The sequence below is a fragment of the Carlito syrichta genome, unplaced genomic scaffold (assembly GCF_000164805.1).
Source record: "Carlito syrichta isolate Samal-C Ts95f unplaced genomic scaffold, Tarsius_syrichta-2.0.1 Scaffold315756, whole genome shotgun sequence".
Taxonomy (NCBI): Eukaryota; Metazoa; Chordata; class Mammalia; order Primates; family Tarsiidae; genus Carlito; species Carlito syrichta.
In genome coordinates, this window is record NW_007259852.1 from 575,161 (window position 1) to 597,998 (window position 22,838).

Genomic DNA, 22,838 nt, shown 5'->3' on the forward strand with positions numbered 1-22,838 from the left:
GACCATGAATTAGGACGTTCCCAATAGGAGAGAGTAAAGAACAGGACCTCATTAGATGTTGCCCATGGCTGTGAGAGTTACAATTCCAGGACCTTCCATGTCAGCCTTGCTGTCTTTCTGCATGGCTCAGAGACTTTTAATCCCGAATTTTGAAGTGAGCCCTATGATCAGTAAATGGCCACGAGCGTGCCCTCTAATGCACTCTGTGGAGGTGTGAGGACCTGAGGGAGCTGGGCCCTGTGGCCTGAGTGCTGCAGAGAGATGAACAGCCTGATTTCATGGCAAGTGGACGGAAGCCAAGTGGGTGTGCAGCAATCGCCTGAGCTCCAAGGCAGAATGGGGAAGCCAGTCGCCAAGATGGGAAAAGAACCCAGGAGACCTGACGCGCAGGCTCCCCCCTGACCGCCAGACTGGCACTCCCTTGCTAAATAGGAAAAGCTGTCCTCATTCAGCAACTAGAGGCTCAAGGAAGAAAAATAATTAGGAGCACATAAATAGCCGGCTGGGATGCCAGCTGGCAAAGTGTTCGCTGGCAGCATCACAAGAGATGGCGGCGGAGCAGGCCGCACAGAACTCTTGCTCCACCAGGGCTCTGACCAGTGGCATCAGCCTGGAACTCAGGTCAGCCCGGCCGGGGTTGCCAACAGCAACACCATGCAAACGCCCCATAAGTCAACTGTTGAGGGAAGACAAAGAGGCCTTAGAAGGAAAGACGTTCTGTCCTTTGAACCCATGGGCAAGTCACAACATGTTTGGGGGTGGGGAGAGGTGGTCTCAGGAAGCAGACACCTCACTTCTTTCTCTGACACTCAGGAAGTTCATATATTCACTAAAGATTGTCTCATTGGTCATGACTAAATAAGTGACTTACCACACATAACATTGTAAAGTTCAATGTTTTCAAATGGAGGTACTTTAGTCTTGTACTTAAATGTTGGGCCATAACCTACAAAAACAGTCTTCCAAAAGAAAAGAAAACAAAAACAATTACACATTACCCAGTGACAGCCCCCCCTCTAAGAAGACTGTGCAGCCTACTCACACCATTGTTCCCCCCTCCCACCATCACTCAAACACACCTTCAGCTCCCAGCTCTGTGGTCATACCTGCATGCTGTTGACCTTGTTATCAAATCCGTGGTCTCCCTGGAAAAAACACTTTCCTGATGGTTTCTTATAAACATCCAAAGGTTTCCTACATCCAAACAATTTTATGATCGGTCAGGATTTCTCATAAATTCCCTCTGATAAAAAGCTAATTTCAGGGCCAAAGAATCTCCAAGAAAGGGCTTTTGAAAGCCTCATTGTCTCTATTTCAATTGCATCACTCCTGTGGTGATGAGATGATGATTCTGTTAATCTCTGAGGGCCTTTGCCTCGCCAGTCACCCTGGGAGAAAGGGAACCTGTGAACAGGAGTCCTGGTGTCTCCCTGCAGCCCACATCCCAGTGAGCAGGGCACATGTGTGTTCGGCCTGTTCATGTACTTCCTGCCACCAAGACTGTGAGACCCTTAATGCTAGGGTCACGTGTGTCTGGTTCAGTCCATACACTCCAACCTAGTCTCAGGGCCAAGACACAGGTACCCCTTAAACATGTGCTGCTTGATTGACAAAGGAAGGCCTGTATTCTATCAAGCTGTGTGTGTACAAATTTATCTATCTGTAGAATACAACTAGAGTACAACTGAATGGTCAACTTACCAGTAATGGTGATGTAACCAACAAAAGTCTGGCCCTTCCTAGACAGCATATCCATTAAAAACAGAAAATAGAACATTGCTCTCTATACATCAAGACCATTTGACCTGTCCTGTTGTGTCAGAAAAACACTTTTTGCAAAAGTGTCATGTGGCCCTTTTCAAAAACCATTCAGGTCTACTTAATCCAAATATCTCCTAAGGACCTACAAGGTGCCTAGCACTGAAATCAAGTGCTTAGAGAAAACTAAGAAATCTACCATATGGGTCTCTACCCCAAGGAAAAAGAAATGTGCTTATAATGACTCAACAGTGAGAGTTAAATTTAAAAGATTTACTGCTAACTAACCTGCCTGGTTTTGGTTTACACTAATTTTCTCAGCTGTCATCATCCTTCCCTCAACTTCTTCCTGTGAACCTACCAACTGCACTGAGCGACTCTCTGTCAAGTTACCCAGACAACAAAGATCCTAAGAAAACACACTCAGTCACCTCACTCCAGTCACACTTCTTTAACTTTTGCACAGGGAGTCCTCATGACTATTCTAAACGAGTCCATAATTTCTGTTCTTCACATGTCCTTCTTCCTAGTCGGGCTCGGTGGCTCAGCCTGTAATCCCACGCTTTGGGAGGCTGAGGTGAGTGGATTGCCTGAGCCCGCGGGTGCAAGACCCACCTGAGCAACTTGGCGAGACCTCATCTCTACAATAAATCAAAAAAATTAGCCGGGTGTGGTAGCGCGCACCTGTAGTTCCAACTACTTGAAAGGCTGAGGCGGAAGGATCGCAGGAGCCTGGCAGGTCGAGACTGCAGTGGCCGGGAGTGGTCACTGCCCTCCAGTCTGGGTGACAGAGTGAGACTCCAACTCAAAAAAAAAACCAAAAACAAAAAAACACATATCCTTCTTCCTGATCCCACATACTTAACTCCAAGTAGCCTCTGTAAAATCACTGTAGGCCATTTGTGTACTTGGTACACATGTTTCAAGTGTGCCATATTGATACAAGTTTTCAGGGGGCCAACATTTTCTTGTTAACTTCTCTTCTCTCTCTTGTAAACTAGTTAGAATACCTAGCTAGAGGCATGCAATCATTGTTCAGTTCTTGCTGCAGACTGACTCACAGCACTTTCATTAGGGAGGAGGCTGCAGCTAGAGTGAGTGGGAAAGGGCTGCTTCCAGGCCTGTGTGAAAACGGATAAACCTTTCATAACTAACTTTGGAAGTAGTCAGAGCCTCTGGACATGTCCTGCCCCAGACTCAAAAGCCAGGAACAGTCTCTTCAACATTGAGAGTGTCTGTAGTTCAGAAGAAGGCAAACATCGGGAATATCTAAAGCAATGTAGAGGCATGTTCTGTGGTCAGAGTCTATATAACAAAGCCTCATAAACAGAGAACACAGCAGCCCGGTATGCCCAGGCAAGGTCTCAATTACACTTTTAACTTAAATAATGACAACAGACATTAGAATGTAAACCCAAACAATGAAAGTGACATGCAGAGATGCACAAACAATGAAAGTGACATACAGAGATGCACTGAGGGATATCACAGTGCTGGGACCCAGAGCATAGTGATGCGTTAGTCTCAGCACTCATTGTTTATCAACTCACAGAATCTTTGGAAACGGCAAGATTTCCAACTGAGATTTCTTTAACTGATGACTGAGGACCTTACAATATTCCCAGTTGCCAAAGAGGCAGTTGTGAGGATGAGACACCAATACCTTGCCACATGCCACCTGCGCTCCACCAGTAAATGTATGTCTTCAATCCTCCGGTTGTTGGCGTAGTGCAAGCGTTTGGGGAGGTGCTGCTTCAGATAAGGCTTGAAGTGCTGGTCTGGCTTTTTACACTGAAACAGAAATGGAATTTGGGCTTTGAATGGAATGTGTTCTAGAACACCCCTCCCCGGAAAGCTGAAGGAGGTTTTAAGCTATACAGAAGGCTGGTGAGTGGACACGTGGAAATTGTGGCTCCCTCTCAAATAATGCAAGTAAGATGAAACAGCAGGCTACCAGAGGAGAGTCAGGAATGTTAAGATGCATTCCTGACATGTGAGGCCATTGCTAAGAGTCATGCAAACTCCAAAGCCTCTCCCCCCTGCTTCTAGTTGAGGGATGGGAGAGAATATGACTCAGGCCCAGCTGAGGACACGCTCACAGCTTCTGTGGTCTCTACCCTGTACTCAGGAACAATGGAATAGGGTGGGTGGGTAGATCTGGTTCAAGAGAGTGAAGTCGTGTTCAATCATGTGTGGATGCTCTTCAGTTCTGCAGGATGGAGCCAATAGTCATTGTCACTGCTGAGGCCACAAGGGAGCCTGCAGAAGCCACAGGCCAGAGCTCTAAAACCTTTTGGAGACACAGATATCAGGATGGGGGGGTGTGCAATGTGGAGGGGCACGCGGGAGGGCAGAGGCTGGCACTCGCGACACTCACCGTGAGGTTAGCAATGATGGCTTTAGGGTCATCTGTCCAAAGAGAAGAGAAAGACTTCAGGAGAAACAGCAATCAGTGAGGGAAGCCACTTTCACAGCAAGATGCTCAGTGCTGCCTCCCTCCACCCCCAGGACTAACACGCCGTGTTTGGCTTTAAAAGCCAAGTAACTGTGAGTGGACGTGTTGCATCTCAGTGGATGAAATGTGGCATAGCACATGGGACAAACCCCTCAGTGAGTTTAGCAGGCCTCGTGGCTAGGGCAGGGTCTCCTCTCCTGAAGGCTGCACCTCCCTCCATGGCAGCAGGTACTGTGGGGTTAGCTCTTTCTCCAAGTCCCCGACGGTTCCCTGGAGACTTACTTTACTTGCAGGTAAACATCAAGACTGAACTGAGCTTTTGGGGTTTTTCATGTAACCTACTGATCTGCAGATCTTGGAGCAAGGTACCCCTACTTTGAAATGAACATTCTAATGCTCTGAGTTATCTTCTAAAGTGATTTTTCCTTCCTCAGCAACGTCCTGGGTCTGATGATACAGGTGGCGGCTCTTCTGCAGCCACAGACACAAGTGTGCAGCAATAGACATGCATGTGCACACTGCCTTCCTTCCCACCAACCACAGAGAACAGACACTTGAGTCAACGCTCTGAACTGGCTAAATGCAAATCTATGCACAGGAGGGCCCTGCATGAGCTATGGCAGGACTGCATGATGGAAGGTCCCTTTTGGGGTGTGTGTAGGAAGGAAGAGGAGATTATAGGTGGTTAGGATTTTGTTTTGTTTTCAAAAGCTTTGCTTCACTGTGTGATTACAGAATGACAGAGAAGGAAAGCCATACTCACTGGCTGCTATATCCTGCCCCCAGGGGCATAGGGGCACTTGATACACATTTGTTAACACATATTAATGGGTATTTTATTGCACTGGTTAAAAATATATAAATTAGCTTGCCTTGGGTGTAAATATACATGCTTCAAAGACTGTTTTCAGAATCCTAGCTCCAAGGCTAGAAATCCAAAACTAAAATGTGGATTCCATTAGGCTAAATTTTTAATTGCATCTTTTACTGGATAGCAAGTAAGTAATAATGGTACCAGTAACAGTTAACACAAATTCAGTGCACCGTGCGCCTGTCTTTCTAGAAGAACTGAGCAAGTTCATGTCACATGCCTTCCTCTCTGGAAGAACTGAGTAAGTCCAAGTCACGTGCCTGTCTCTATAGAATAACTGAGTCCACATCATGTGCTTATCTCTCTAGAAGAACTGAGTTCAAGTCACATGCCTGTCTTTCTAAAACTGAGTCCGCACCAAGTGCCTGCCTCTCTAGAATTAAGTGAGCCCATGCTGTGTGACTACCTCTCTAGAAGAACTGAGTAAGTACACCTGTGTCTTTCTAGAACTGAGAGTCCACACTATGTGCCTGTCTCTCTAAAACTAAGTCCATGTCAAGTGTCTGTCTCTCTAAAAGAACTGAATGAGTCCACACCGTGTATCTGTCTCTCTAGAACTGAGTCCAAGTCATGTGCTTGTCTCTCTAGAAGAAGCCTGTGAGTCCATGTCATGTGCTTGTCTCTCTAGAACTAAGTCTATGCCATGTCCCTGTCTCTCTAAAAGAATTGAATCCATGCCATGTACCTGTTTCTCTAGAAGAACTGAGTGAGTCTATACCATGTGCTTGTCTTTCTAGAATGGAGTGAGTCCTGTCTTTCTAGAACTGAGTGAGTCCACGTAATGTGTCTGTCTCTCTAGAAGAACTGGGTGAGTCCATGCAGTGCATCTGTCTCTCTAGAAGAACTCAGTGAGTCCACACAACTTGCCTGTCTCTCTAGAAGTGAGTCCACACCATGTGTCTGTCTCTCTAGAACTAAGTAAGTCCATGCCATGTATTTATCTCTCTAGAAGAACTGAGTGAGTCCATGCCATATACCTGTCTTTTAAGAAGAACTGAATGGGTCAACATCATGTACCTGACTCTGCAAAAAAAAAAAAAAAAATCAAGTGAGTCCATGTTGTGTGCTTGTCTTTCTAGAACTAAGTGAGACCATGCTATGTGCCTGCCTCTCTGTAAGAACTGAAAGGGTTCATGCCATGTGCCTGTCTCTGTAGAAGAACTGAGAAAGTCCACAGTGTGCCTGTCTCTATAAAAAAACTGAGTAAATCCCCACCATGTGCCTGTCTCTCTAGAAGAATCCAGTGAGTCCATGTCATGTGATTATCTTTCTAGAACTGAGTGAGACCACACCATGTACTTGCCTCTCTAGAAAAATCAGGTAAGTCCATGCCATGTGTCTCTCTAGTGAACTGAGTGAGTCAACACCAAGTGTCTGTCTTTCTAGAACTAAGTAACTCCACGCTATGTGCCTGTCACTCTAGCACTGAGTGAGTCCACGTCATGTGCCCATCTCTCTGGAACTGAGTGAGTCCACACCATATGCCTGTCTCTTCAAAAGAACTGAGTGAGTCAATACTGTGTGCCTGTCTCTCTAGAACTGAGTAAGTCCACACCATGTACTCATCTCTCTAGAACTGAGTGAGTCCGCACCATGTGACTATCTCTCTAGAACTGAGTGAGTTTACACTGGGTTCCTATCTCTCTAGAAGAACTGAATGAGTCCAAGTTGTGTGCCTGTCTCTCTTGAAAAACTGAATGAGTCCACACCACATGCCTGCCTCTCTAGAAGAACTGAGTGAATCCACACCACATGCCTGCCTCCCTAGGAGAGCTTTGTAGTCACCTTCCCTCTGGTCACTCACAACAGGCCTGGGAGGTAAATGCTGTTCAAATCCTCATGAAGCCAGTGGGTCCTAGAAAGTGAGAGACTGCCATGCTGGAGCCAAGCAGCTTGACAGGGCAGGCCAGACCCCTAAATCTCAGTCTTCAAACAGAGTAATTCATGGTCTTTGATAATGGAGATAAATAAATAGCATGTTCTTGGTAAGTCTCAGAATTACCGGGAAGTAATTCAAGCCTGCTTCCATGTTTGGGACCCCAATCCTTCAGTTTTGAAGCACTCAGTACTTTCATGCCAACAGTTTTCATGTTGGAGAAGAAAGGGTGGTGGTTCGAATCCCAACCCTTTCACTTGCTAAACATCATCCTCCCAGCCAGGTCCTACACCACCTCTGAGCCTTGATTTCTACTATCTTCACAGGGGATAATACTTAGCACTTACTAGTAAAAATACTAAACGAGATTGTTTATGTGTGTACGTAAGCTTGATATAGTGATGTGGCCAAGACATCACCATCACATTCAGCATTTCCGTAGCTTGGACACTGTGCTAAACATTGATCTAAGCTATAGACATACACTCTCTCGTGTGATCCTCCCAGCAACCTTATCTTACAAATGAGGAAACAGAGGGACAGTGTCTGAGTAGCTAGTCCAGTGTCCCATGTCAGGACCTGGCGAAACTGGAATCTGAACCCAGACCCTAGGCCCTTCCCCACCCCCTCACTGCCTCTCACAGCATGGAATCACATTGGAGCATGTTTCGTAAAGTACAAACATTTCATTATTTCATGATTCACTTCCTGGGCTCCCAGGTAAGTTTTTCTCCTCCTAAGACAACCTCTCCATTACATGTACTCATAGCAGAAATATCTTTCAAAATAAACAAAATCTTTCTTACTCAGCCCTAAAATGCAGATACTAAATGGAGAGGAGCCATGCTGACTACACCCTGTCTGTATAGGGGCTTGCCTGCTCCAGGGAGTGGGACAGGGAGGACAAAGGGGCAGGAAGGGGATGGCGGGGAGGCAGAAACACCCACATTCTGTTTATGTCAGTATCGCCTGGTGCTGACCTTGGAATAGCTCCCATGTGTCCTGCCTCAGGAACAAAACTGGGAAAAAAACTTGAGTTTCCAAAGCCTTAAGTGTGGTGTCAATGGTTTCTTATTCCCAAAGCTAAAGACTCTGAAGATTTTTTTTTCCCCCAAAGTGCAGTATGTCCCCAGTAAAACTACAGACTTCTTAAAGGCCAGGCAGGCTACATGTAAAACCTAGGGCCGCAAGCTGAAGTTCTTATCAGTGGCATTCCATAACCTGAACATGTAAAACCTAAATGACAAGAACACTCCTGTTTGTTTTATTTCTAAACTTTCAGAGCAGCTGCCCTTTCCCAAGGGCTTAATGTTTTTCCTCCTGGGTTCTGCCGATCACTTTCACAAAGGGAAGGAGCCCTTTCCACAAGACTCTGAAGAACCCTCCAGGGCCGAGTGTGGTTCTGCCAGCCCTGTTACAGACCCTCTAGTTTCAGGAAAAGCACAAGCCTGAATGTCTATCGACAGATTCTCGTCTCATAAACAGAAGTTTATGGTTATAAACACACTTCAAATTAAGTGCAATTTCCACAAAATAAAAACAAGAACAAATATTTACATCATGCTGCTATGTGCCAGGAATCACTCTAAGCAACATGCATCTATTAGTTTCCACAGCAACCCTAGGAGATAGCTACTGTCATTTATCATCTCCATTTTCGGATGAAAAAACTGAGGCTTAGAGTTCAAATGACTTTTTCAAGGTCATTCAGCTAAGCAGTAGCAGAGCTAGTATTTTTACCCAAGTATTCCAGCTTTAAAAAAGAATCCCTTACCTACTCTACTCTCTTACCACTCTGACAAGTTAGCATCTTAAGACTTAACTTACATTTAGCATTATTGCTGAATTTGGACCGAATTCTTCCTAGAGTTCCGGGGACTAAAGTAATGTCATCCACGTTGGTCAGGTAATTGCTCAAGAACTCAGTTCTGTCACATGTGACATCTTCCATTCCTACAGGGAGAGAAGACAAGTATTTTCAAGCAATATTAAAATTAAAATTTTAACGCAGACTCTAAAGATAACATCCAGGCATCTCTTCAGTTAGTTTTTCACAAATTAATGGGTAGAGCTCCCACTTTTGAAATTGTTTTAACTTGAATTAAATTTTTTTTTTTTTAATCTTTTCACTGGACTCTGATTTAGCCATATTATCTTGCAAGAATCAAAGATTGAAAATTCATCACCTCAGTCATAATTTTCAGCCACTTACCCAGAGTAGCAAGACAAATAGATCATTATGGTTATAATTTTAAAAACAATGATTTACACAGTCTTATGAAAAAGATCTATTCTTAAAAAAAAAAAATCCTAGATTGCTTCAAACTCTTCCCAGCTGGGGGTGGCATAAATAATTGGAGTACACAGCTCTGTGTCTCTTATATCTCCTGTCTGCAGGACATAATCATGGTCTTCTCTGTCTCCTCTGGTGGCCTTGGATGTTACTGACAAAACAAAACTGGCAACAAAAAATGAGAAAGAAAAAGGTCAACTCCAATGACCACCCAAAGTGAAAAACAAAACCATGCTGGAAGAAGCTGTCAACAATGTAATTAGTCAAAACTGAAAGCTGGCAATGAAGGCACAGAAAGGGTCTATCTAGGTGGGGAATTTATTTAAAACAACAAATATTCCTCCCCCACCCCAATATTTGTTTTGTGTCCCCCATCAGGGAAAACTTTTTGATCAACATTAAAAATTTTTTGAAGGACTCAAAACTTAGACTCATAGACTATGGAGGTCAGCAGAGACCTTTGCTGTCCATACTGGAGTTCATGGGGTGACCTGGAGGCAGGAAAGCCTAATATGTAGCTTTGCACAATCTGGTATATGAATATTCCCTAGCAGGGAAAATGCATGATCCCGTGATGGATGCCCTAAGGTTTTAGAATGAAGTAATATAACCCAGGGTGGCCTGGATCTGGTAAAATTCAAATGATCACTCCTGGGATCCCAAATCCAGACTTACCCTTTTTTAATACAAATTGAAGTGAAAACTGAGGAAAAACATATCCTGATATACGTAAGGGTTACACATCTTGCCTTTTAACATTTAAATCCTCGGGAAGAAAAATAAAAGCAATAAAAAGCTGCTGTGTTCAAGTACAACATCATCCCGGAGGGGATATATTCAGACACACACTACTGGAGACGGCAGAGATGGTCCCTCGCCACAGGTCCAGGCGTTGCTGATGCCACCCCAGTGGTGGGCAGCCTCCTTGCTCTCAGGTCAGACAAGCACTGCGCAGACAGCCTCTTGGGTGCTATGGCCCTAGCCCTCCAGACTCACCACATCAGCAACCCTATCCTACAGATGGGGAGGTAAGAGGCAGGTGTGCTGTGCCACAGAGTTCCGAGGTGGCCCTGCACAACATGAACTCCACCAAAATTCACTCCAACTCCAAAGCCCATGCCCGGAAACATTAGAAAATACTGTCTTTTCAGAAAGAGCTGCTGTGGCGTCCAGAAACCAGATGAATCTGTTCACCCTGGAAGCCTCATGTTGATGAGGCCACTTAAATGGAAGCAGCTTTGATGTGTCTCCAAATCCTCTGCCTTTGCCCTGTCGGTGGCTCTCCTGCAAGCCACATCCACAGAGTATGGTTCTGCAGAGGGTAACATTCAGTCTCCTCCGAGGAGAAAGTTTCCATGGCTTTTTTTTCCCCAGCTTCTCATAGATCTTCTAGAATGCTCTAGAAAGAACTTCTCAGACCCAGAATAGAGCTTTGACTAGGGAGAGCTGCCCATCATTCTTAACAGAACTGCCAAGTCAATCAATTTCATCTTCCAAACTCTGCTAGAAGGGCACAGCCCCAAATTCCAAGGCCAAGGAATGTGATATCACTTGACAGCTCTGGACACAAGAAGCACTCACTAGAACTCAGTCTGCAAGTCTCCAAGCCAGCCCCTGCCAAGCTCCATGATCATATAATGTTTATGGTGTCCTTGATCACTTCAAAGAGGTGGTCATAGGACTTTCTACTTCATAAGCCAACTGAGCAAAATTGCTGCCTGCACTGCTCCTTCTTGCCTGTAGCTGGGCCCTGCATGCAGCAGGGCCCTCTGGTTCTGGCCTCCGTGAATTCAGGGAAGTCATTTGACATCTATGCCACTTCTTCAGCTAGAATCCTGTCTCTGTCTTCTTATCATCTTGAGACTTTTTAATCACATAAAGTCTGTGGGCTCATTTTGGGGATGTGGCTGGCAGGGAAAGGAGGTTATCACCTCCTATGTCACATTCACAGAGGAAGCTGTTAATGTCACATGTGAATTGTCTGTCATACTTTAATAAGAGACAGATTTTCATAGAAAGACCTTTCCTGCAAAGGACAGAAAAATATAGAAATCCCTACTTTTGATCAAAATGAACCCAAGGTCATCTCTACTTTTGAATCATGGTCTGATTTTTTTCCTCATCTTAAAGAAAGAAGGAAGCATAAGAATAGAATCTTAGGCTCCCAGAGGAGGGTTCCTATCCTCAGCACTGCCAGAAGCATCCTCTGTCCACCCGATTAGCAAAGAAAAAGCAGAACTTTACCGTGGTCTCCGACAAAGATGACATTCACACATCGATGCAGCTTCAGCTGTTTCAGTCCATCCATCAACTGTCCCACCATTTTGTCAATTTCCCTCAGAGGATTTGTCATCTGGAAAAAGGAGAAAATTAGTCTCTACAGGGCTTTTTTCCCTTTCCTTTCCAGTTTCTCACAGATCTTCTATGCCTAGAACATTTGGGGGGAAAAAAACTTCAGGCCCAGAGGCAGCACTTTGTCTGGGGAGATTTGCCTTTCTTCATGGAAATCTGGTGTAAGCACTTTATACATGTATTCTTCCAGGATAATTAAAACCTCACCTCATCCAATCCCTTTAAAATTCTTTGATATAAAAAAAATTAAGAACTTTTTGTTAAGAGTTAAAGTGGCCTTTCTAAAATGTGACAACATTCTTTAAATCTGAGAGTTTTGAAAGAGAACAGAAAGTCAAATAGACAGCAGACAACTCCTAAATGAACTCGCATTAGGTTTGAACCATGGCAAGAAGAAAGATGCTAAGTGAATCAAAAGTAGTTCTGAGGTAAAAAAATTATAGCTGTCCACAGATGATAAATTAGAATGCCATCAATACAATAGGATCTATCTCTTTCCAAAAAAAGTTGGCTGCTGATTTCTGAGAGCAACATTTTTTTTAGGAGATGCTCTGTCACCCAGGCCGAAGTACAGTGGTCTAGCCGTAGCTTACCATGGCTTCAATCTCCTGGGCTCAAGCAATCCTCCTGCCTCAGTCTCTAGGTATTAACAGCTGGAACCACAGGCATAAGCCACTGCAGCCCAGCTAATTCTTACTGGGAGAACCTATTCTAATTAAACTACTGCTTCTCAGTTTAGTTCCTTTCAAGCTAACTGTGAATAAAATAAGAATCTATAAGAGTCCTGCCTTAAACAGAAGTGAACCACTGAGTTTGGCCTAGGAGGTTTCTTATTTAGTCTAACAAAATACAAAAGCTCAATTCTGCTTCAAAGGCCATCTCCAAAGCCTAAGAAACATAACCCACCTCTCATTTTCTTGCTTCAGATGGGAGTTTCTAACAGCATGAATGTTCCCACATACAGGAGGTTGTCCCCCTCCCTCTCATCTTTAACTGTGCAATGACAAGATTTTTAAGAAACTTCACATCAGATGAAGAATAGAAAGATACAGGAAGCTTCTTTAGGTGAATTTCCTAGCTTAGCTAATAAGCACACACACATGTCTAAGATGGTCAAGAGGAGAAAGAAGGGGTATAAGCATCATTGCTGCTCCCACACAAAGTTCTCTGCTATGAGCATCTTCTCGGATAGATCAAGACCTTTCCTCCTGTTATTTCATCAGTGCAATTGGGTGTAAACCTTTTTTCTTCATAACAGAAGTATTTCAAATCCTGTCCCAAGAAGTGGGTCATAGTGGAAAGTTCCAGAAAGAGGCATGAAGGGACTACCAGTTGAAACACATGGGATTTGCTTCTGAGAAAACCTCACTCTTCTCCAAGATCTTTGTCTGGACAAAGAAGCTACTTCTCAAGGATCAGTTCAGATAATCATAAATTAACTACTCAGAAGTATTTGAAGGTATCTGGAAAAGTAAAAACCCACAGGGTCTTCTGAATGTACCAGAAAAGGAGCTATTACTCCCATCACTAAGGAAAGCCATACACAACTCTATCCGCTCATGGTTTCCTCTCTTCCTTCCTCAGCTATTCACCTACAATCTAAATCCTTCTTCAATCTCTGAAGGTTCAGACCACTGATCTAAGCCACCCTTCTACTGAGCTCTCATCTACACAGTATTTGAGGACACCAGGGTCACAAGCCATGGGACCAATTCTGTGAAGAAGTGCAAGAGAAACTAACCGGCTTCTTCATGGTCACTCCAGCCTAAATGTGAGTACTGGTTTTAGGACAACTAACTAAACAAAGTAAAGGGCCTCTTTTTTTCCCATCATGGTGAAAGTTCAGGAAATCTTCAACTCAGAGTTAAGTTCTGAAGTGCCAGATTCTTCTGAACTAAAATCCAAAGATAATGCACCAGAGTTTTTGTAAAATATGTGCAGCCAATTCTCCAGCCAAGGTGCAGGAGGGAGTCTGCAACTCAGCCTTGCCCGCACAAAGCTTTGGGACAACAAGGAGACTTACTTTGTCCTGCCGGGCTTCCGCAGCGAAAGGATCCATCCTATGCAACTTTCTTCTTCTTTTCTTTGGAGGAGCAACTGGTCTTTCCTGCCTCCTCTTAGGGGCAACCTTCCTCTTAGGTCTCTTAGCCGGAGCCAGAGGTGGGCCATAACTACTCTCCTGTACTGGCGGATAGAGATGTCTGGATTCAGAAGTGTCTGTCCCTCTGGGCCAGATGATAAGCCCCATGTGTTCCCGTCTGGGGTCAGCAGAGGCTTAATTAGAAAAAGGCTCCTCAAGTGAGAAAAAATTGGAAAGAGGGACAACTTGGGGAATCTAGAGAGAGAAGCCTCTGAACGGAGCTTGACTCTGCTGTCTGGCTTTTTCCCTGAGACCCAGAATATCTCCAGGGGCATCTGGCCATGCAGGGTCTTTAGGCTGAGGACTATGCATAGATGTGTCTGAAGTGACTGTGGACAAGCTCTGCATTTGAGAGAGACTGGCCCTTGGTTATGAAGAGCTCTCCATTTACAGAAGACTGGCCTGAAACTCAACAGAACACCAGTCACTGGGTCACTTCAAGATGGCTGTGATGGTCATACAAGTGGCTCCAATTAAGATTGGATGCATATCTCTCTGTCATGCCGCCCAATACATCAAAGCAACTGTCACCTTCACAGGCAATGACTGAGCAAAAAAGTTTAAGACCAAGAATGGAATGAAACATAAATAATTAGCAGTCCTCCTAATTTGTGAATGAATTCCAGCAGGAGGTGCTTGCACTGGCAGTAAGGCTTTCAGCACAGAGGTGCTCGAGGGCAAAATCTCCTTAAAACTGGGAGAAACTAGCCAGTCACAAATCTCTTTGTTTTGGTGTATAAACCAAGAAGGAGCTTAGTTATGCCTTGCCATCAGAAGCCCTCCTGGGGGAGCCATGTGTACCCATTGTATATAGAGGCTCCAGAGAGCAGGAAAGGTTGACAGGCTGAAGGTAAGCTTTGGGATTTCCAAATACTGGCGAAAAACAGGCCCCTGATTTGCTGATGGTGCAAAGGCGAATTAAAGCAGCAAGCCTGGCTATCTCCCTAAAGGACTCCTCCCAAGAGACGGTTCTGACAGCCATTCAGATGCAGGAAAGGGTAAGGGGACAATGTTAGTGTCTCCAGAAGGAGAACGGCTGCCATGCGACGTCACCAGCAGCAAAGGCACTCTGTCCCTGTCTCATCCTCGCTCCCCCACTGAGCAATCAAAAGATACAGCCCCAAAGACTTTGCTTGTGTATTTGTTTTCTAAGGCTCCTAGTTTTAGGCAAATCCCCATTAGAAAAGCAGCAAAAGGAAAAGAGATTTTTCCATTTCACTGTCACCGAATACATTCTGCCAGCGCTCAGATCAGCCCACCAAACTCTCAGCCATTTGCAAGAGACCTCAACATCCCCAAGACTCCAGAGGCGAGTCCTTCTGACGGCAACGCGTTAAAGGAGCAGAAGGAGTAGAGTTTAGTTACATGGGGTTTTCATCCTGTGATTACGTGGCACAGACTTCCTTCCCCAGATGTTAGAGTTAGAGGAAAGCTAAGTGTCCACTGACCAGCCATACTTTAGCCTGAATTGAGAAGTTTTAGCCTGAGGTTATTAGGAGGACGGGGACACAGGGGCGAGTTTCCCTCCTCTTCAGAAGGACACTTTGCCATCTGAAGGTAGGAACCAGCCAGCCAAAGCTCTGCCTCTAGGCCTGGAAGAGCAGCCGAACAGAAGGGGTCACAGAGGAAGCATAGAGGGCCAAAGGAAGGAGATTGCGCCAATACTCAAAAGCAAGCATGTTTCTGAACATTCACCATTACACTATGAAACCAGGAGCAATACACCATTTCTGGAGGCTTTTAGCTCAATGTGTGGTCATCTCATTTAATAGTTTTTGAGAACCATCCTGCAAAAAAGTGCACTCAAATATTTAGCAAATAAGCACACATTTCAACTGAACCCATCTTATGGCACACAGCATTTTGCTAGTTAGAATCGTTTCCATTAAATTCCTAACGTAAGTTATTTTCTTGTTCTACATAAAAGACAACACGTACTGATTCTAAAAATAATTTTTCACCTAGAACATATAATCTTTTCATGCACAATAAATGTAAATGGTGACATACATATAGGACAAACAGGTATATAAACCGAGTCTATGATACAAGAGAGGTTGTCCTGACTTGCCTTGGTATGTTTTAAAAGTATATAAACTGTTTTTGTTTTTCTTTCAGTTTAAATAAGATTTGTAGAACAGATGAGAAATTGTTGAAATCTGAAAATACCCCTTGCCTTATGGAAAGAAAGTGACCAGGTTGTCAGGTTACCATAGGAAAAGTTTCTGTGTATATATTTATAAGCAACCCAGGGGACAGAACAATCAAGCAAATTCTAGCATCCATATCATGCTTCCTTCCTTCATTTTTCAGCACTTTGAAAAAATATGTTTATCAATTAAAACACATACATGTTCAAGGAGGTCACTGTAACTGAACTATTGTATTAGAAATCCAAAGACTTTCATGTATGAAGGACAACTACTATTGAGTCATAGAACTTTTAAGGTATAGGATAAGCTAAACCTCATCTATATTGTTAAAGCCAATTCCTGTCATGAAGAAAATATTCTGCATGATGTGGAAGTAGTTATTACCAACCACTCAGCTGATTCCCTGGACTAAAGGAAGGTTGAATGGCTCCCTGGGAAAACCCAAGTCTGGAGTCAGAGATTCTAAGTTCCACCTCCAAGTGCTCCGTTTACCACCCTGTTTTGCCTATCCTGCAGGGTCTATAAGGAGTTATTAGCCAAGCAAAGTCAGACTTTTAAGTGGGGCACAAGGAATTGCTTGGGTGTCTTGTTTTGTTTTTTAACATTTTAATATGATGTGGATCCTTTTGTTCACTTTAGATTAATGTCAAAGAAAGTCATCCTAAAGAGGGGACAGTTAAACTTGCTTTGGTTTTCTTTCCTGGCAACATAAGGTTTGTGTTTCATGGATACAGATGTTTACCTCATCTTATCACTTGTGTTTCATAATCAGACACCTCTGGTCAAACATCAAAGGGGTAGAAAAAGTCCAGATGTAGATGGCTTCAATGATTTTAGACAAACTAAGAGTGTTTTCTTGTAGCCATTAGCTTCCAGTGCTTAAAAAAGTCACATCTGGATTGATGTCAAAGCATTCAGAAATACTTCTGATTCCTTGCTATTTACTGCCTTTGTTTAGACATGCAACAGTTTGCTCAAAAATACTTAAACCAGGATATCTCTATCTGGATCTCCAACTCATCCTTCTGCTAAAATCAGTGAATTTAATCACAGTCAACAGTGTTGTCATATGCTATTAGGGAAGTGGAGGCAATTTTCATCATTTTAAAAATATTTTCTCAGCCAATAATCAAGTTATATTATGTTAATGTAGACCTCACCACCATATTAAGAGAGATAGACAACATTTAAAATATTTAAAAGCTTAGACTTGCAAACACTATCATAGCTTTTAATGATCTACACTGAGATGTGGGGAAGATTTCCATCTGACATGAAAGAGAAGCATGATAAAATATAGCCATCCCTTTCCTCCTCCTAAATTTGCAGTTCTACTGGACAGTCTCTTACAAACAGATTGTCTTCTCCTCTGATGGATGATCAAAGAGATTGCGCTCCTCTGCCAGCAGAGTTGTTCAGCAGCACATCTCTCTCAGTTAAGAGTTTACCTCTGGGGGTGATGAGTATGCTCACACTCGTGAGTGTGGTGATGGTTTCACAGTACACACACCTATACCAAAATTCATTAAGTCACAAGGGTCCATTGCTATTTCACATGAGTGTAGCTGCTGAGACCACTAGAGCTACCCACCGGACCTGCCCCCTTTGAACTGCATGTACTAAGGGTGCTCAGCGAAACTGCCCCCTCTGAACCATGACCATGTTAAGAGTGCTCAGCTGATCTGCTCCTTCTGAACTATAACTGTGTTGAGGTGCTGAAATTCAATTGCTCTGTTTTGTATTGTAGATTTCATCTCAAGTTTCCTTCTACACCTCTCCCAGCAATGGCATGGGCCAACCCTTCCTATCTTTACCTCAGGACTGACACCTACAGCACTGGAACACACCCTGATCCCATGAACATCAAGCTTAGGACAGATTCGAGTATATAACCGATCTGAAATGAAGTTCCTATAAGAGAAACGGGTATGTTTAAAATTTTAAAAATCTTTTTAGTCATGTAGTTGTCTGACTATGCATAAGCCCTATAAACACAAACATCCTTTAAAGCTGTATATGCCCCTGAAACAAGATTAGCAGGTCAGACTGCTCAGGGATGCAGGGATGCGGGCTCTTCTCAGGCAGAGGATAAGCTACTAACCTCAGGGCCAAAAGGGCCGTATTTGTGTCCAGAGAAGTCGGGTTGTTCAGAATAAAAGGCGTATACCGAAGGCCTGCAGGAAAATTGAAAGGTTGGAATCTCCCCAAACACGCATCACAAGGAATTATCAAATATCCCCATATATTAAAACCCCTTCAGGCCTACCGCTCAACCTTGCTGGTGTGACCATGAGGAGCTTTCTAACTATTGGGTTTATGCCCACTGCCCTACCCATCCCCGCTATGGTGGCTTCCCAATACCACTGACAGGAACCAGAAGCCACAAAGGATGACTGCACACATCTTTAGACTGTTGATTCTCAAAATAACAGAGCCTGGGCATAGTTCACCAGGCCATGCAATCTCAGACTGGAGAACAGTGGCACCGTGGAAGCGGAGGCTCAGGCCCAGTGCCTCCCCAGCCAGGCACACTGCTAGGCGCCTTGTCAATGCCAGACACTTCCTCCACTGCACAGCCATGGACAGGATCGACGGTGCTGCCACCCGAGCCTGAATACCCTGGTAGCCAAGTCTACCATATCTCTCTCAGGGAAGTCCTGCTCCAGGCCAAGAGCACAGCATGCTCCCGTGCCCAGCCTGGCTTCCACTCCTCAAGCCAGGCAGACATGTGGTAGGGAGGCAGGAGCTGACATACCTCTCGTTGTCCGGCAGGGTGAGCCATTGCAGGATGGTCAGGACTCTCCGCTCATGAGGGATGACGCTGTGGGGACGACAGTACCATGTGTTAGGTCGCCAAGCACACACCCAAACCGTGAGGGCCTGCCTTGCCCAGGCCAGGTGCTCTCATTTACCACCATCTGTTTCTACTTCACCATGGACAGCCCCTCTTTCAAATTAGCATCTAAACTGTCATTTTCATTTGCAACACATGAGCTGCTCAGTCCATCCCATAAAAGACAACAGAAACTCTGACTCACCATCAGCACGAGGAACCTGTCATGCTCATCAGAAACCCTGCTCACAGCAGGAAGGACCCTGACCTCAGAGCCACTCCCACCCACTGCGCCACGGCCAGGCACCAGGATTCATGACCCCAGTGCCTCTCCCTGGCAGCATGTCCTTTCTTGAGCCTTAGGCACCTTTATCTCTCTCAGTCTCAGTTTATACATCAGCAAAATAAAGACAACAGTTGAGCACATGGCAAAGCCTGGATGTAAGGACGAAATGAAACCAGGCAAGGGAAGGGCACGTACAGTGCCGAAGACACCAAAAAGTCTCATGTTTGTGTTAATGACCACAGTTATTCATTGTTCTGCCTGCAAACAGCTATGTGACTTTAGACACATTATCTAACCTGCAGCTTTAAGCTCTCCTCTGTAAAATAATGGGTTGGAGAAGGTATTCTTGAAATTCCCTTCCAGCTCCATGAAAATCTATCAAGAATAGGCACCTATAATTATAAGACTGACAAACGGTATAATCTTCATCCACGATGGCTTTTGTGTCTGAGTCTCAGTCCTCTGGGGAGACATAATTACCCCACGTCTGGCACTAGCTGTAACCCTGCAAGAGCTCTCAGCCACATAGCGGTCTTGGCCCCTGCTGACATGTACAAGATGCCCACAAGCTGGGCAACATCTTTCCTTGGGGGACACTTGCCCTGTCTGTCCTAACAAGGAGCACAGAATGCCTTTCACCCCATCCATGAGAAGGACCGAGAGATGTGTTTGTGGTGAATTCACATGAAGGCACAAGTTCAGTATGATTGGGAAAAGTCACTGTGGCATGCTGGCAAGCCACTTGAGCTTTTTCTCTTGGAGGTCATGAACCAGAAGACAGAGAAACCCTCGGGTTCTGGTGGTGGGGCTCTAGATGGGTGGCCTCTCTCCCATCTGTATCTCAGGGGGTTGTCATTACTCTGCCATCCACTCTGTCTAGAACTATCATACAAGACCAGAAAATCATGTACACCATAAAATTTTAGTCCTAATTAAACATACTCCAGTGCCATTGAATAAATGCAACCCTGTTTATTACATCCTATAATTGAATTAGAACTAGGCAGAGCAAAGTCAGGTTAATCGCTTAAGGAATTTAATTCTTCAGCCTTAGAAATCCTTTGTATCTGAACAAAATAATTGCATATTTTGAATTCTTTCCTAACTTAAAAAAGGCAAGTGCCAGAGTCTTTTCATTTTACCTCATTTTACTACCTGCCTAAAAGCTGCTTTATTTTATGTAATTGGTGTTAAGCTACATGATGAACCCATTTCTAATGCTAATGGAAAAATACAAGCTAACAGAATCTGTGTCCCATTCAGAATGCTCACCCTTGAATGCCCTCATTGGATGGATACTTGCACTGTGGTAGACAGAGAATTAAAAGCACCAGCTGTGAGGCCAGAGTGCTTGGGTTTGAATCCTAACTCCAAAAATCACCAGTCTTAAGACTTGGCACATGACCTTGCCTTTTGGCGACTCTGGAAAAATAAAAGGATAGTTGTACCTACCTTGTAAAATCATTGCAAGGATTAAAAGACATAATATATGTAAAGCATTTAGAATAGCACTGGGCATGTAGATAGGTTTAGAAAAATATCAGCTCTTATTACCGTATGCTGGAGCTATAGGTTCACGGAGATAATACATTTGTTCATGAAATCTTTGTTAAAAGCACACTGTGGCCAGGCTGGGTGGCTCAGCCTGTAATCCCAGTGCTTTGGGAGGCTGAGGTGAGTGGACTGCCTGAGCCCACGGGTTCAAGATCCGCCTGGGCAACTTGGCGAGACCTCATCTCTACAATAAAATCAAAAATTAGCCAGGCATGGTAGTGCATGCCTGTAGTTCCAGCTACTTGAAAGGCTGAGGTGGAAGGATCGCCGGAGCCCATCAGGTCGAGGCTACTGTGGCCAGGAGCAGCTATTACCCTCCAGTCTGGGTGACAGAGTGAGACTCCAAATCAAAAAAAAAAAAAGCACACTGTGTTCAAGGCATGAGTATAAAGATAAAAGAAGACACAAGATACTGCTACCAAAAAGACTGGCATGGAAGAGCCATCATTCTTTTGGGAAAAATATTCAGGTGATCATCACTTTCTGGAGAGGAGCTGACTGCGTATGTGTGCATGTGTTTGCATGTGTATATGTACGCAGCATGAGGTGAGGACTCTGGAGGTCTGAGAAACCATCCTAAGTGTGACCTCTGGTGGAACATTCAATCTCTCTAAGCCTTCATGTTCTAATCTCTTAAATGAAGAGTTGGACAAGGTTGTCTTTAAGTTTTCTAGGGGTTCTAGATTATATTTATAAAATAACCTCAGAGACCAAAGAGACATGGCCCTTAACCATGAGTATGTCAAATACAATGCAAAGACAGCACAAATAAGTTTGACCAAAGGAAAGCATACATCCAAGCAGAAAAGGAAATGGGATATGTTTTCGCCATCATCAACTGATGTAGAATTTGTCATAAGACCAAGTCCACAAGATGTGGTCAGAAAAGTAGGGGCATGGGAACTGGAAATTGAAAGATGGAATGAAGTATTTACTGCTGAAGGGGAACAAATTACTTTAGAACATCTATGGCCATTGTTTACTTCATGTTGAAAAAAATAATGGGAATAAGAAAACACATACTACTTACGGGTTGTTCTCCATAGACTGAGTACCCTAACGAGCACTTCAAATACATTAACCCATTCCATCTTCACAACACCCCATGATGAAGGTCCTATAGTTTTCATTTATAGATGAGAACCTTGATTGGTTGGGAGATTAAATCACTTGCCAAGCTCAGCAATCCAATAAGCACCAAAGCTGGAGTTAAACTCAATCTAAACAATCATATGTAATGGGAATTACCCACCTTTGAACATGAACTGGCATAAAACATTAGAGCATCAGCTGAAGATGCTTTGGAATGAAATGCTATCACCAGAAAAGCAAGAATAATTCCAGGTTGCAGTTCAGAACCATACTGAAGAAATGACCTTCAAAGCCTAGGTTTATGGTCTGAATCTGGCTTTAAATTTTAAATTTTTCAGAATGTACTATGTTTTGATTTCCTTACTATATATTCCCTTAAATAATTTAGTATAATCTTAGTTTTTTAAAGTGAGAAAAAAACTTCAAAAAATGTAAAGAGAAAAAAATGAATCCCAGTCACTTCTAGAATACAGAGATAAAATAATAGTCAGAAGCAAAGCGAACTGTAGATATCTTTGGGGCACACAAAAACCACCTTCTTATAAGGGGCTTCGAGTGAGTGGGGAAGATTGCCATTCAAAGCCAGAACACTGGGCCTTTTCAATGAAGCTTTGAGGCAGTCTCGGGGGCAAAGGTGGTACTGAGTATTCATTATGCTGTTGGCTCTTCTCCCTTCTGACAGGCAATATGTTGTGGTCATAAGAAATCCCTTCTGTAAGCACCTATGACAGTTGGGGGTTAAACAAATGCAATGCATAAGATAAAACTGCTAAATCCACATGGATTTACATTAAGCAATACCAATTCTGACACCCCTAGACTTATTTCCCAACTTGGAGGTCTCTTTAAAAAGGGAAAAAAACTTTTAAAGGAACACCCTATCTTAGCTTCAAATCACCAAACCCAATTTCAATGTAGCCTTCAAATCTGAAAAAGCTACTTTCATTCCTGATTTTGGGGAATACGGAGGTTATGGTTCTGGATTAATGTGAACCTGTGATTGCTCTCAACACACTACTATTATGGAATAGTCAGATTTCTGTGAGGCATGAGAGGCAAATATGGAAACAGCTTTAGGTGGTTTTTTAAAAAAAAGATGGAAAGAACATCACGGTGAGAACAAAATCCCCATGAAAGTTTAAACAGAATCCTTTTCTTACTAAGGAGTTTTAAAA

General features: G+C 43.7%; 1 protein-coding gene across 3 annotated transcripts in view; it reads right to left on the reverse strand.

The window, feature by feature from the left end:
- ENPP2 (ectonucleotide pyrophosphatase/phosphodiesterase 2) overlaps nt 1–22,838 on the reverse strand; it is a 72,839-nt gene that overhangs the window by 23,911 nt on the left and 26,090 nt on the right. For all 3 annotated transcript variants that reach the window (XM_008073215.1, XM_021706550.1, XM_021706551.1), the window contains exons 10-17: nt 18,654–18,719; nt 18,000–18,072; nt 11,498–11,606; nt 8,788–8,913; nt 4,136–4,167; nt 3,422–3,549; nt 1,107–1,194; nt 872–959 (exon numbers count right to left, since the gene is read on the reverse strand). In XM_008073215.1, the coding sequence (XP_008071406.1) occupies nt 872–959; nt 1,107–1,194; nt 3,422–3,549; nt 4,136–4,167; nt 8,788–8,913; nt 11,498–11,606; nt 18,000–18,072; nt 18,654–18,719 (710 nt within the window). The remainder of the gene's footprint in view (nt 1–871; nt 960–1,106; nt 1,195–3,421; nt 3,550–4,135; nt 4,168–8,787; nt 8,914–11,497; nt 11,607–17,999; nt 18,073–18,653; nt 18,720–22,838) is intronic.